At 45.4% G+C, this 14,964-nt stretch overlaps 1 protein-coding gene across 4 annotated transcripts in view; it reads left to right on the top strand.

Annotated features, from left to right (window-relative positions):
- PCNX2 (pecanex 2) overlaps positions 1–14,964 on the top strand; it is a 3,925,748-nt gene that overhangs the window by 1,959,118 nt on the left and 1,951,666 nt on the right. For all 4 annotated transcript variants that reach the window (XM_069606982.1, XM_069606983.1, XM_069606981.1 and 1 more), the window contains one exon: positions 425–530. In XM_069606982.1, the coding sequence (XP_069463083.1) occupies positions 425–530 (106 nt within the window). The remainder of the gene's footprint in view (positions 1–424; positions 531–14,964) is intronic.

Genomic DNA, 14,964 nt, shown 5'->3' with positions numbered 1-14,964 from the left:
AAAGGAAAAGCTAAGGCTAACCGGGAACTGTAGGAGACAAGCTGTAAGGGTGGTCTTGGCACTAATCCACGCAAAAGACAAGCAACATAATTCCCTGCAAACTACCTCGATGAGAGTACAAGACAGAAGAGTTACCTGGGGTCTAACAAAGGGGGGAATAGGAGAGACGTATGAAAATCTATAAAGTTCATAACATCCTGACAAAAAAAATAAACTATAATAAAGAAGACTCATGTGTTTGCTTTATTTGTAATGCCTTGTTACAAATACATGATAGAAATTCATGAAGTCATATATGTCAGCAATAGGGTTTTAAATATGTCTAAATGACAACACTGTCAGTTATCGCATAAAGTGTAACAAAGTACTCTAAAATGTTCTTAAAAAGCTAAAGATAAATGCAATTTATGTTTTGTTTTCATAGATCACTTATTTGGGGTGAACTGTTCCCTCGATGTTTGTGGCAAAAAGTAGACAAATCATTCATAACAACTGTGGACCCACTTCCTGAAAGCCTGAAGACCTCTGTGGTAAAATTATTCATTTGTTTTTAATAAAAGCAATTAAGTTGGTTTATAAAAACGATAGTGAGGTTGTGCATAAATGACAGCAATGCACTCTTAACACATTTTTACATGCATTTTTATGTGAGACAAACTTTAAAGAGGAGAAAAATTTTATTACTGGTTGTACGACTTTTATGCCCCTGCCTTGTATTAAGATCAGTATGTGCAGAAGGCACATGTGTCCAATTTACAAACCCAGAATAGCTAATCCACGATTAGTATGCTTTGCTTTACATCTTGCTAAAAGTGTTTTGGGGCTTCAGTGGTGAAAAGGAAATCAACTCTACAAGAGATGACTTCAGAACAGTGTAATAGTACTATAATTCCCTAGGTACTTTATCGGCATATCATCACATCCATTTAATTTTGTTGTCTTCATATGTATTTTCATATCATTACATTGTATGTGCCAGGTCCAAACTGTATGCATCCTATACATGTGAAAGCTCACTTTAAAGTCATATCTAACTTTGATGCACGTTTTGAATGTATAAAAGAAGCATGTATGACTTTTACAGTTCGTACTTGTATGCAATGCTCATCTCCTGAAAACTGACATCAAAGTCGGCCCTGACTTTAATGTGAGTTTTCAGCAGATGTAATGTATGAAGTATGAAACTCATATGCTTCTTTGTAAAGTTAGTGTATATTAAGTAAATCTTCTGAAAACGGACATCCCGTGTCCTAGGCATCCATATTGCACGTGCATGTGTCGTAGGTGGGTGTGTCGTAGATGAGCATTTTGTACGAGCACGTGCCGTAGGTGCGCTTGTCGTAAGAGCGTGTGTCATAAGAGTATGTGTTATAAGAGCATTTGTCGTACAAATGTGTTTCGAACAAGCGCATATCACAGGAGCATGCGTCGCAGGTGGGCATTGAGATGAATTGACTTCTGCCCGGCAGGAGTACAAGGATGAGTAGAGACTAAAGCGCCCACTCACCCCTCACACTTCTACAAACCAAGAGCCATCGCAATCATAAATGTTAAAAACAGGCACAGGTAAACCTTCTTCACCTTTTGTGGCAATGTAGGCCAAGGGAAGGCTATACTCTCAAGAGGTGTTTCAATGTGGTTCAGTAATAACCCAAACATTGAAGTATAACAGTCCAAAATAAAGGACTGGCCGAAACATGTGTTAACATCAGGACAAAACATTGCTTAAACCCATTACTGGCACAAATTGTGTAGTGGCAAATAATTTTTTCCTGTACAATCAAGGTTTTTTAAAAATATGTACTTTCATTTTTTTCCAAATGTTATTAAACACACCATGTACAATAATAACTAAATAAAAAAAACACTACAAAAACCCAGACCTGTAGAAAGAACACAGACTATGCAAGATAGCGAAATGCAGCACTCTTAGTAATGAGGCAGGGGAGGAAAAAAGGCATTAAAATCCACAATGTTCAAAAACTATATCTTCTTGGGCTACAAAAATGGATTAATGACTCTAGGGCTCACATTGGACCATGGAGGCAGTTATCAGGCAATAATACCTTTTGCAATGTCTTAGACGGTGCAACAGTGGTGAACCAGGCTTCTCATCAATGTTCAGCAGTTCCAGTACGTTTGGAATGTGGCAGTCACGGTCGTCCAGTGGCGAGCAGGTGTTACAGTGGTGTGGAACTGGGGGAAGCTTGCAGTTGAAAGCAGCTCACGTGGTGCAGATCGTAGGGGTCACCAGGTTCAGTTTAACGGTCGAGGTTTTATGGCAGACTGGCTGATGATGGGATGCGCATGGCGAGGTGGTTCTCTGCGGCTCAAATGATGAGGTTCTGGAAGACAACTAGCAGTGCTTCAGTTGTTGACTTGATCTGTGATCAAGAAGCTGGTGGTGCGAATGGCAGTTTGAGCAATGCAGATGCAGTGGCAGTTCTCTATTGGAGTCGAGGTAGCAATGCGCTTTAGCTGGCACGATGTGGCAGTGAACTTCTTTGACAGGGCAAACTGTGTTTCGAAAGGCAATGAGTACTTGAGGGTCCTTGTTGTTTGAACTGGGTTGAACATGCTTGAATCACGACTTGAACCAGTTCAACAGTGAAATGGCAGGAATTTTGGCTGTCTTGGTTCTCAGGAGCTGTGAGTCAGCTCCAGTATCTCACGGACAAGATGAGTCCTTTTATCTAGCTACCAAACACAGGGATGCTGGCACACACCTTTCAGAGTTTCATTAACAAGGTGATATCCTGGCCAGCAGTGTGGCTGGCAGAGTTGCAGTTTTTGTCCCAGCAGTAGGTTCACCCCAATGGTCCCTGGGGATCGTTAGGGGACAGAGCTTGCCCCCGCCTTGAACCACCTGTCTTCCCCTCACAACTGGAGGACTTTGGAAAGAACTGCTCTCCCAAAAGGAACCTGATCAGTGCCACTGGTGGAGCAGGCTCTGCAGATCAGGATAATTATGCAGCAGGGAACAGAGGTACACACCATGCATCATCATCATCCTCAAACTTTATTCGACACAGGCCTTAAAAGTACATCACATTTAAAAAGACATTAGATAATGAATGCACTGATAAAATACAGAAAAAACTATTGACACATTGCAACTCGCCGGGAGTCCATTCGTACCTCGTCATTCCGGCGTCCATGCAAGTCTGTTTGGCTTTGGACCATAGTGTCATCGCCCTAGTGCAAGTCCAGAACATGTGGATCATGTCTGCATTATCATTCCCACACCATGGGCACGATGAGGAGGATGACTGGTTGAAGGAGGCGTCTCTGTGTGGGGTCATGTATGTCCTATACAGGACGTTCAACTGAATCTGGCCGAATCGAGCGTTCCTAGACACTTTTTTGGGAAATAGTAACACTCTTTCCCATTCTCTATCTGTAATCGGGGTCTTGAGGTCCGCTTCCCATCTCGCCCTCAGAGCTTCGCCTTTAGGGTTGGGTTTGTCGCATAGTCTGCTATAGAGCCTGGAGACTGGTCTCCAGCCATCCGAGAGGTCGTGCATTTCTTGCAGTAGAGGGTCAGGGGAGGGTTCCTCCGGCCAGCCGTTCCATTGTTTCTTGGCAGTCTGCTTGAGGCGGTGGTACCAGAGGAACTGGCCCGGGGATATTCCTTCAGTGGCCTTTAGAGATTCAAAATCCCTGAATTCCCCGTCCTCAAACATGTCACCCCATGTGTATATGCCGGCTTCTTCCCACCTCCTTGCTGTGGAGAGGTCTGCATCCGTTCGGCAGATATCTGCTAAAATGGGGTTATCCGGAGAGTACGGGTGTTTCACTCGCCTGATGTAGCAGGACCTGGCCCATATCCTCCTACCCAGGTCAATCACTTGTAAGGTGATCGGGAATTGCTTTGTGGGGTACCATAGAGTTTCCTTGGGGATCACGTTGTTCGAGGATTGCCTCAGTAGTTCCGTTTCAGCTGAGGGTTCATCCGAGAGCCATTTCGTTATGTGGCTTAACTGGGCAGCCAGGTAGTATAACTGGAGATCTGGTAGCTTTATTCCTCCCTCTTTATGTGGCAGGGAGAGGACGGATAGCGACAGTTTGTGCCTGTGAGGGCCCCATAGGAAGTCCTTGATGATTGCCTCCAGTTTTTTGAAGAAGGGCGGTCGGACATAATGGCAAATATTCACGAAGAAGTATAGGAATCGGGGGAGTACGATCATCTTGACTATCGCTGCTCTGCCCACCATGGCCAATGGGAGCTTGGACCAGAATTTTATAGAGCTCCGAAGACTCGTGATGGCGACCTCAGTGTTATGTTCGTGCGTGAGTAGAGGGGTGTGGCTCACGTTGATCCCCAGGTACCGGAACATGACCGGTTGCCAGCCTATTCCTAGCACTGGGAGATCGCTTACTGATGTGCTGCGTAGGGCCGCCAGGGGGAATGCGGAGGACTTACTTCTGCTGAATCGGATCCCCGAGTACTTCGCGTAATTGTCTAGCACCTCCAGTGCTGTTGGTGCGTTGACTTCGGGGTTTCTTAGATATAGGAGAACGTCGTCCGCGTATAGAGATATTATGTGGTGTATGTTGCCCACCTTGATGCCAGCGTCGAAGAGCTGCTGCCTGAAGTATAATGCGATCAGCTCCAGGCCCAGTATGTACAGCATGGGCGATAGCGGGCACCCCTGTCTCGTTCCCCTTTGTATTTCCCAGGCTGCTGATACCAATCTTCCCGTTTTCACTCTTGCCATTGGAGAATTATAGAGGACCTCGATCCACCTGATGAAGCCCCCTCCGAAGCCGAATCTCCTCAAGACCTCCTTGATCCATTCCCAATATATGGAGTCGAAGGCCTTGATGGCGTTCAGCGACAACACCGCCAGGTCTTCATCTCTCTCGTATGTTTCGGCCATTACATGTTGTAGCCTCCTGAGGTTAGCTGTGGTGTTGCGCCCAGGCACAAATCCGTTCTGGTCCTCATGGACGATGGATCCCACCACTCTGGCCAGTCTGCAAGCTAATATGGATGTGAGAATCTTGGCATCATAGTTTAGCATGGCCAGAGGGCGATAGGACTCACAGTCGGTGGGTGATTTGTGTGGCTTGAGCATGGGAACGATTATGGTCTCTTTCATGGTGTTGGGGAGGACCCCGTTCGTGGATGCCTCCTGGTAGACTTTGTGAAGAACTGGGGTGAGAATGGGCTTGTACGTTTTGTAGAACTCAGGTGGGAGGCCGTCGCTGCCGGGGGCTTTGCTGTTAGAGAGGGACCTGATTGTCCCTTGCACGTCCTCAAGAGTGATCTCCATCTCCAGTTCCTCCCTCTGCTCGGGTGAAATACGGGGGAGTTCTATCTCCTCAAGTGTTTCTATAATGTCTGCCGCAGGAATTTGTGCCTTGTGGGCATGCAGTTTGGTGTAGAATCTGGCAAATGCGTCGTTGATCCCCAGCTGAGTCGTGTGGGATGTCCCATCGGCGTCCCGTATCTCCGTTGGGAGGTATTTCGGGTGTTCTCGCTTGCAGAGCCAGGCCAGTAACCTCCCTGGTTTATCCGATTCCTTGTGGGATCTGATGGTGTGTGTGGTGAAATCGAATTTCTCCAGTCTTTCCCAAGCTTGTTGACATTCTGCCCGAGCTTCTTTCAATTTGTTCTCGGCCTCTGTGGAGTTGTCATGGGTAGACTCTAGTCGGGAGATCTCTGCTTCTTGTGCTTCAAGCGTTATCTTTAATTGTCTGCGAGTTCCGCCGGCTCTCGATATGATTTCTCCTCTGGTCACCACCTTCATAGCTTCCCATAATGAGCTCCAGGAGGATACCGACCCCATGTTGATTTCCAGATATTCTTCCAGTTTTTTTGGCGAGGTCTTCCCTGAACTCAGGATCTGCAAGTGCCGCAGTCGGCATCCTCCACATAGGGATCGGGATGCCATAGCATAGTCAGTGGGGAATGGTCGGAGATCGTTCGCCCTAGGTACTCTGTGGCTGCGGCTCATGGGGCGAGCTCTTTGTTGATGAACAGGTAGTCAATTCTTGTATGGACTCCGTGTGGAGCTGAGTAGTGGGAGTAGGTCCTATCGGCCGGGTGGTGTTCCCTCCAGATGTCCACCAGGTTGAGCTGCTCCAGAGTTTCCTTCAGGGCCCGGGGTGCGAGGTTGCTGGGGTGGGGGGGAGGCAGCGATCTGTCCATGCTTGTGTCAGCGACGCAGTTGAAGTCGCCTCCCCATATGAAGGTGCGGTCCCGGTGCTGAGTCAGCTTTGTGATCATTGTGGTGAGGTACGCCGGTATCCTGTGATGTGGGAAGTATGGGTTGACCAGGCAAACCGGGGTTTGTTCCATTGTGCCCCAAATCAGTACATATCTCCCTTCTTTGTCTAGTTCACACCCCTCCATCTGGAAGGGCACATCCGGGCTTATCCATATTAGCACCCCTCTCGCGTATTTGGAGTAGGGGGACCCTCTCACAGTCCCCGCCCATCGGTCTGCAATCTTAGACATGGCCTCCGTCGTGAGGTGGGTTTCTTGAAGGATTGCAATCGAGACTTTCTTCCTTTTGAGATAGGACTGTATACGATTACGTCTGAGGTATGAGCCCATACCCCTCACGTTCCATATCATCACGGTGAGCTGTACCGCCATCGGGTCTGAGTTTCGGATCTGGTGCGGGACTCCGTCCCTGGGGTCCGGCTCTGCTTTAATCCGCAGTAAACAGGCTGCGGGGGGGGATACCACTGGCTCCCGATCACCCGGGTCAAGTCCTGGGCCCATCCCGGTCTTTGTTGGCGAGAGAAGCATGAAGACTGTACAACTAGTGTAACTAATAACAAAACTCAAACTGGTGCTCCCAGCGACTACAACATTGTCGCGGTGCTCAGGCGCTCTCGAGCCGTCGAAGCCCATCCGGGAGTCGGGCGCGAGCTGGGTCAGGCAGGTGCCAGGACCAAGTGAATTCTACGCTGGGGGTGGGGCAAGGGCCTGGCGGCGGAGCCGAGCGGGGCCATTTCCAAATGATAAACTGAAGTTGGATTACCTTCTGTGTTCCGGCGTCGTATATGGTGGTTCTTGCTGTTGCTTGGGGGTCGCTTGTGGGATCCGAGGGGGTTAGGCCGCAGTCCGTGAGTTGTCCTTGCCATCGGCTAGGTTATTATCCTCTAGCCACATGTTGGCTGCTTCTGGGTTATCGAGGAATACCGCTCTCTCCTTATAGATGACCCTGAGGCGTGACGGGTATAGTAGTCTGTATTTTAGGTTCAGTTGGCGGAGCCTAGCTTTTATCGGGACAAATTAATTCCTCTCTCTTTGCACCTTCTGCGTATAGTCCGGGTAGATGGAGATTTTGGAGTCCCCTCTATCGATGGGGCCACCCTCCCTGGACCGCCTTAAGATAGTTTCTCTGTCCTGAAAGTTCAGTATCTTAGCAATTATTGGTCTGGGGTGCGATCCAGGGGGAGGGCGCCTCTGAAGGGATGAAGGGATCTGTGGGCCCTTTCGACCAAGAATCCCTGCGTCAATTTGCCGGCCCCAATTTCTTGTAGCAGAAGGGTTTCGACGAAGGATGTGGTGTTTGCCCCTTCGTTCCCCTCCGGGACACCCAGGATCCTAATGTTGCCCCGTCTAGCCCGGCCTTCGGCCTCTTCTGCCCTTTTCTCCAGGAAGGCAACTTTCCTCCTCAGGAGGGCGACTTCTGACTTTATAGCTGTGGTGGCCGTAGATGTATCCTCTGTTGATTGTTCAACGGTCGTTACCCTCTCAGCTAAGTTGCGAGCGTCTTGGCAAATTAGTTGAATGTCTATTTTGAATTCGTCGATCTTGGAGTCTATGTGCGTTTTTAGAGAAGCTATGGCATCAAGTATCTGAGAGTGGTTATCGGCGGCCACCCCTTCGCTCACTGGGGTGACTTCAGAGGGGCAGGCCCTGGCTTGAGTGGGGGTCTTCGCCTTGGTGGAAACAAAGGAGTCCATGGTGGCGGCTCTGGTCTTGTTCTTGGTGGCCATCTTGAGGTGATGGATGTAGATGTTCTGGGCCGCAAAAGCTAGGTAGCTTGCGGGGTTGTTAGCAAGGCCCTCTTCTTAAGCTGGACTTCGGGCCGTGGGCGGTATTTTGCCAGCCCCCGTACCTGGGTGTGCGGCCCCCGGAGGTGAATATCAGAAGAATAGGTGTTGCAAGGTCTCACGCACCTTGTCTTGTGGGGCTGGATCGGTGGAGTGACCCGAGCCAGGTCAGTCCTCTCCTTCCATGCATCCGATGCTGGGTGGTGCGGGCTTTGTGTTGGTGCCAGTTGGGCGACCCCCAGGGGGGTCGTTCTCCTTGTCGTGTTTCCGCTTCACCCCTCTAGGCCTGGGAGTCCGTTGGGGGAGGGGTTCCCCTCAGAGGCTCCGCTATGCGATGCGAGGCGCCATCTTGGATTCGATCGGAGTGGAGGGGGAGAGAGCCGTCTTAGGGCTACGGTGGTGTCTAAGAGGTCCGATTCGGTGGGCCCGATGGTGGTTCTTATGCAGGACCGCTTCCCCCAACAGCACGTTCTTCTGCGAGGGCTGGGGCCTCACTTGAGCCGGAGAAAAGGATCAGGAAACGGCGTCTCGGCCGGAGCTCGGCAGATCAGCTACCGCTCGCCATCGGCGCCAAGCCACACCCCCCACTTTCAGCAAGGCCTTAAGCACAGCCAGGGGATCCTATCTGTGTTTTCTCTCACCATAAGTTCCCTCAAAATGTTATGGGACAAAACAGCTTTGGGATTAATCTATAGAGTTAACTACACGCGGATAGGTCTTAACCACAACTCAACACTTATAATGGTAGGGTTCAGTCCTAAATGCATAGCAAATAGCGAGACCGAGAGTGGGAGATTATGGAGGCATCTAATAAAGGAATTCTCCTTTAATTGGATTAAATAGGTGTCCACAACCCCCCAAAGCTCAGATTCGGTTTGTTTAGATAAGTGGTCCCTCCCCTGCCATTTATTTGTGAATACCACACCGAAATAACTAAACTGGTCCACCTGCTCAAGTTTAATGTTACTCTTCATAATGGAAGAGGGTGATCCCTTTCCCCACCAATCGTCATCACCTTGGACTCATTGGTATTAACTTTCTGGACTCTTGATTTTGATACCATGAATTTGGAATATTTGTTACTGTAAGGAAGGCATGGAATCAACAGTAGGACAGACACAAGTGACCACAGTTCAAGGGTGTTTATTGAACTTCAAAAAGGGTTTAAAAATGCCTATCTAATCCTAAATCTACAGATGGGAGCAAGCTACGACCATCAAATAATAATAACGCAGTCCTAGTGGTGTCTTGTCAAAATAAAAGGGCCTATACAATAAATCTATTGCCAATCCTTACTTCAAAATACAAACAGTCTGGGAAACAGTGTTATAAAAAAGAAAGAAGTGTTCACAAAATGATATGTCAGGATGTTCAGGCTGTGGCCTCCCTTCCCGTTGTTTTCAGCAGGGGACTAGTCAGTACACTCGATATTGGCACAGTCTCTGGCATCTCTAGCGTGAGGATATGGTTCAATAATTAACATTAGGGCATTACATGCCCAAGTTTGTTTGCCTTGCAAAGTATCATCTCTCAGAGGGCCTGATGCGACAAACAAACAATATGTTATTTTCCTCTTCGGACTGCACAAGTACTCAATTTCTCAGGCGATTCAGAAGACAATGTTCGCAGTATATTCATACATCCAATTTCTCGGGTGATTTCCGGTTCACCCCGGATGCCCCTCAGCCGGGCTCAGATCCTTTCAACACAATATTCAATTAGTCTCCCTCAGCCGGACTTGGACCGATTTCACTTTTCAACTTAACTTTTAATACAAACTTGCTTTAACCAAAAGCTCTCAGCTGATCTCCTTCCACCGGCTTGGACCAACTTCATCCACTATGTCATCAACTTTCTTTATGCCATTGACATTGAAGACTTTCGAATGTGAACAGGGGTTTGCTTGACCCGTTGCAGGACCACTTCGATTTCACAATACTTGATCACTCTTTCTCTTTTGCCACTTTTCAGTTGGATACCTAACAGAGACTTTAGAATATGCACACATGTGGTGCTGGACCACTCTGTCTAAGGTATCATATCTTGGCTTCGAAGTTCAATCACTCATCTGTTGTTTTAATTTCGTTCACGTCGATTACCACATACACTTCATACACTGTTCACTTCAGCGTTCACTGTAAAATGTTGCCGCTTGCAACCTTGGCTTCAACACAGACGAGTCTGGTATCAGTCTCCCCAACTCACCGGCTGTGCTGACGTCACTGGCGTTGCTTTGTTGTAGGAGCCAAGCACAGTATGACAGTGGTAAGCGATTCTCCCCGCCTTGGCTATCGATGCGGGAGAGCCCCGGGTACCTCTGACACACAATGCAGGATTCTTCAGTCTTGATTCTAGGTCTTACGTTTCCTATTCTCGAAGATTCATCAAAATAATGGTCTCTTGTTGAAGAGGTCAAGGGTACTTCTCTCCTTGTGATCCCCTTTGGTCTTGCTGTCTTTGGCCTTGTATTAAACTGCCATCTTGGAACTACTGCTTCCTTGTGTGCTTTGCCTTGCTCAAAGTGTGCTCTCGTGCTCCGCCTGTTATCCAAGTGGGGAAGTGTAATGGAAGTCAGGTGGGTGTAATGGTCAGTAATTGCCTGACCCTGCCTGCCATTGTATTGGGACATGTCAGGTATATGGCTCAGGTGTTAGTCTGTTTTCTCTTATGATGAGCTGACCGTGAGATAATGTTCATGTCGGGAAAGTGGGGGGTTGAGTTCCTAAGTATCCTATCTGGTAGGATGGGGTAAAGGTGTTAAAAGGAAGGGGATACCACATCTCGCCATCCGGTGTCCCACTCCCACTCCCTGAAGACCCCTCACCCACGTGATCTTCTCGCACTGGTCTAACCCCAAAAACTGGATCCAAAAGTGATGGCTGTGTCCTGGCCACCTGAATGATAGATCCCCAGGGACTAGTGGGTGAAACACCTTCAGGTTTCTCACATACCCTTCCCCTATGCGATGTAGCCGCACCTGTTTCACAAGGGAACCGAGAAAGAAAGTCTCCGTGTCCTTGGTCTTTGCCTTTCCGGTGCTCCACAGTGAAACAATAGGGTCGCAGGTCAAAGAACCATTGCATGACTCAAGGGTTAGAATCTTTCCATTGGCTAATCCAAACTAGTGGAGAATGATCCATGATGAGTTTGAATTTCCTTCCTCGGAGGTAGTAGCTAAGGTGGGCAATGGCCCACTTGATGCCAAGGGCCTCTAATTCCAGCACAGAGTAAATTATTTCACGTAAGAGGAATTTGTGGCTAGTAAACAAGATAGGATGCTCCAATCCATCACAAATTTGTGACAAGACTGCTCCTAGTCCTGTAAGGGAGGCGTAATTTGTAATCCAAACTCCTTCGAGAAGTCTACTACCTTTTGGATCGGGTTCTGACACAGGGTTGTTTTAGGTTGTTTTTTTAATTTTTTTTAATTAAAATGTTTGGCTTGATTTTACAAACTTTACATTAAATTCTCTTACACTTTCAATTTTGAGAAACATTTCATTTGCTCTGTGCATTCAGGCTCATTTTATAATCTCAGTCCAGAATTTGATTATTGTGATTATTAGCCACTGATCATTTCCACTTAGAAGATTCGCCCATCTTTCTTCTGTCGTCATCACTTTATTCGAGATTCTGAAGAAACTTCTGCATAGTTCTCTTTTTTCTTTCAACATTGGACACACCATAATTAGATGGAATAAAGTTTCTGGGGTTTGTACTTCTTTACAAAATCTACACTCCGCAGAGACAGTGCCAAATTTGTCGATTGATGCTAAGTAGTCCCTGGTTGGTAGTATATTCAGGCAAAATCTTAAAAATGGATCACGCATCATTCTATCAGGAAATTGACTTAGATATCCCGGTAGTTCATTTAAAGCTCTTACTTCTGTGTCACATTTAAGAAAACGCTTGTAGGTTTTTTTTTATCCACTGTTTTTATCCAGTCATTGTTTTTTAGTTTTCTTTTTGCTTGCTGCGGTCTCTTGGTCAACATTTCTTCTGTGATTGCTTCTACTTGCAATTTTCTTTTTATTGTTGTAGTCCATTTCGACACAGCTGTCGTTTGAAATGCTTCTTCTTTCCTTTTTAGTATTTCTAATGATGGAATTGGATCGTCCGATATGATTTTTCTGTACAAGTCCATCTGTTTCCATGTGACTATGGATTCGATCGATTGTAGGCCCAATTCAAATCGGATCCTTGCAACAGGAAATGATTTGGGGAGGGCTAATCAATGAAGGATTTATCAGAGCATCCAGATATTTTATTGTCTTTGTTATCACAATTTCTTTTTTATCAAGCAAAATTTTTATAGGATGTTGTTTTTTCCGATTCTGACTGATAAGTTTCATGACCTTTGTTTTACATGTATTAATTTTCAGATCATTTGTGTGCATGTAGTCTTGGGTTTTGTTCAAGGATTCTTGTAGGCCAGATGTCGCTTTATACAGTATAATAATATCGTCAGCATAGATTAGTGCTTGAATAGATTCGTTGTTAATTTTCGGTGGATTTGCTTTCGTGTTTTGAATCTGCTCTTCAAAATCGTTAGTATACAGGTTATATAGACAGGAAGCTAGGGGACAGACTTGTTTCAACCCATTCGAGGTGGAAATGGACTCTGTAACCATACCAGCATTGTTAGTCGAACTCGAATAGAGGTATTTGAGTATAGTTGAATGATTGGGTTTAGGATGTAAGTGGGACAGCCCCAAGCTGTTAATTTACCCCAAAGCTTCTGTCTGTTTACTGAATCGAACGCCATTTTCAAGTCTATAAACAAGGCATAAACTTGTTGGTTTCTGATACTTGCTTCTACTTTTATTATATTCAGTAACAATAGGTTTACGTTTGTTCCAATTTTTGTCACAAAGCCAGTTTGCCTTTTCGCGTGTTTTCCGTTATTTGCTGCCCAGATGTTCAGTTGTTTTTGTAGATAGCTTGCAAATAATTTTCACAATGGGTCTAGCAGGGCTATCGGTCTGTAGTTACTTGGCATCTTACGGTCTCCTGATTTGTAAATTGGGATTCAAATTGCAACTGTCCAAGTGTGAGGGATTTTTTTTCTTTTTACTATGAGTTGTAGTAAATGAAAGAAAAATGTTGCCCATTCTTCCGCTGTTGCTTTGAGAACTGCATTTGAAAGCCCGTCTGGGCCTGGTGCTCGTGACGAATTCAAGGCTTTAATTTTGTTTGTTATATCAACGAGCTCCCAGTCAAATTTCCAAGTACACGTATCATTTCCTCCGTTCATTATCAGATTGGGTGTTTTGCTGTTATATACTTCTTGATAGTGTTTTACCCATGTTTGTAGGTCAACCTCTTGTATTAATGTCTGTTGACTTGCTTTATCGTTCATCATTGACCACAGATTTCTTGTATTTTTGTTTTGTAGAGCACTCAAAATAGCTTCTGCATCATGTTGTTTCATCATAGCCTTGTTGATTTTTAGAAAAGTAGAATATCTTTGTTTTTCTTTTTTTATCTGTTTTTTAAGGTCTGGTTCATTGTTTGATTTCAAGTGTCGTAGATTCTTTTGATGTTCTTGCTTTTCTTGTTTGATTCTTTGATTATAATGATGGCCATGAGAGCTTTTGGCAGTGCTCTTTGATTTTATTTGGGGATGTTTATATTTTTCTAATATCCATCCGTAGTTCAGTTTTTCGTGATCTTTCAGGGTGGCCACTTGAAAAGTTGAAAGTATTTCACTGGCTTGATGATTTCGTATTCTTAATTTATTCAGACCGTTAAATACTTCCAGTTCCGGTAAGATTATTTGCTCGGTGATGGTTTTGGGAGCATGCCATGAAATTGAAATTTGATGGTGATCGCTTTCTTCATTTGGAAAGTTATTGGTTGCAGTTACTAATTGCTGTAGAGTGTCGGATGCAAATATATAGTCAATTATTGAAGTTGAGGTTTTTCCTGTCCAAGTCGGGCATGGTATCCCCTTTACGTTCATCGGTTGTTCTGTTAATGAGATGTTGCGAAGTTTTAGCTCTTTCATCCATTTCCTTGCCCGTGGTGACATTTCTTGCAGCATGTATTTATTACCCTCTTTGTCGAAAAGATGCATATTGAAGTCACCAGCTATAATGAATTCACTTCCACTGTCAGCTTGAGAGATGGAGTCGATTTCTTTGCATACGGAATCGATTAATTTGTTGTCATTGATTGCCATTGGATTCCAATAGATGTTGAGGATTGAGATACTTCTATTTTCAATTCTGTGTGTCGTTTGATTATCATTGTGTTCTGGATTGTACACTGGCATACTAATGGTAATATATTGAAACCAGGAATTGATGTTCATTCTTGCAGTTATGGACCACGTCGCATTGATTTTCATTAGAATAGGCATGCCTGATGCCGCTCTGCCAGTATTCGACGGTATTGCAGGGTTCAACCAGGTTATATATCCCTCGCAAAGGACCTCATCGTTTAGCCATGTCTCTTGTCAGCAGATTATTTCTGAATTCGCTAAGATTTGAGTGCGATGTTCCAGGAGATGTTTGTATCCCCTTGTATTCCACGACATTAGGGATATTTTATGTGTGTCGATTACATTATTCTTTGATTGTTATAGGTATGTTTTCCTTGATTGGCTGGTGTTGATAACTCTTTCAGGTACATTTACTTGATTTGAAGTACTTAGATGGTTACTTTGGGTGTTACATTGATTTAACTCATTCTTTTTGTTGTTTTTTATCTTTTGATCAAGCAGTGTAATATTCGTAGATTTTTATTTTGCCATCAATCTGGTTACAAATATTTCTTCCGCTTTGAAGCCAAGTTTCCTGAGTTGATGATTTGCCGCTAAGACGCGGTGCATGGTTTTCTCTAAATAGAAGTCGATGTGGGCTTCCTCCATATGATTCTTGTTCGGGAAATTGATTACTTCGATGTCATCCGTTTCTATATCTCCGAGTTGCGGAATTGCTTTCATCA

Source organism: Ambystoma mexicanum, chromosome 4p, assembly GCF_040938575.1.
Source record: "Ambystoma mexicanum isolate Mex_15411 chromosome 4p, UKY_AmexF1_1, whole genome shotgun sequence".
Taxonomy (NCBI): domain Eukaryota; kingdom Metazoa; phylum Chordata; class Amphibia; order Caudata; family Ambystomatidae; genus Ambystoma; species Ambystoma mexicanum.
Note: the sequence above shows the minus strand (reverse complement) of the source record. Positions and strands in the feature narration are given on the sequence as shown.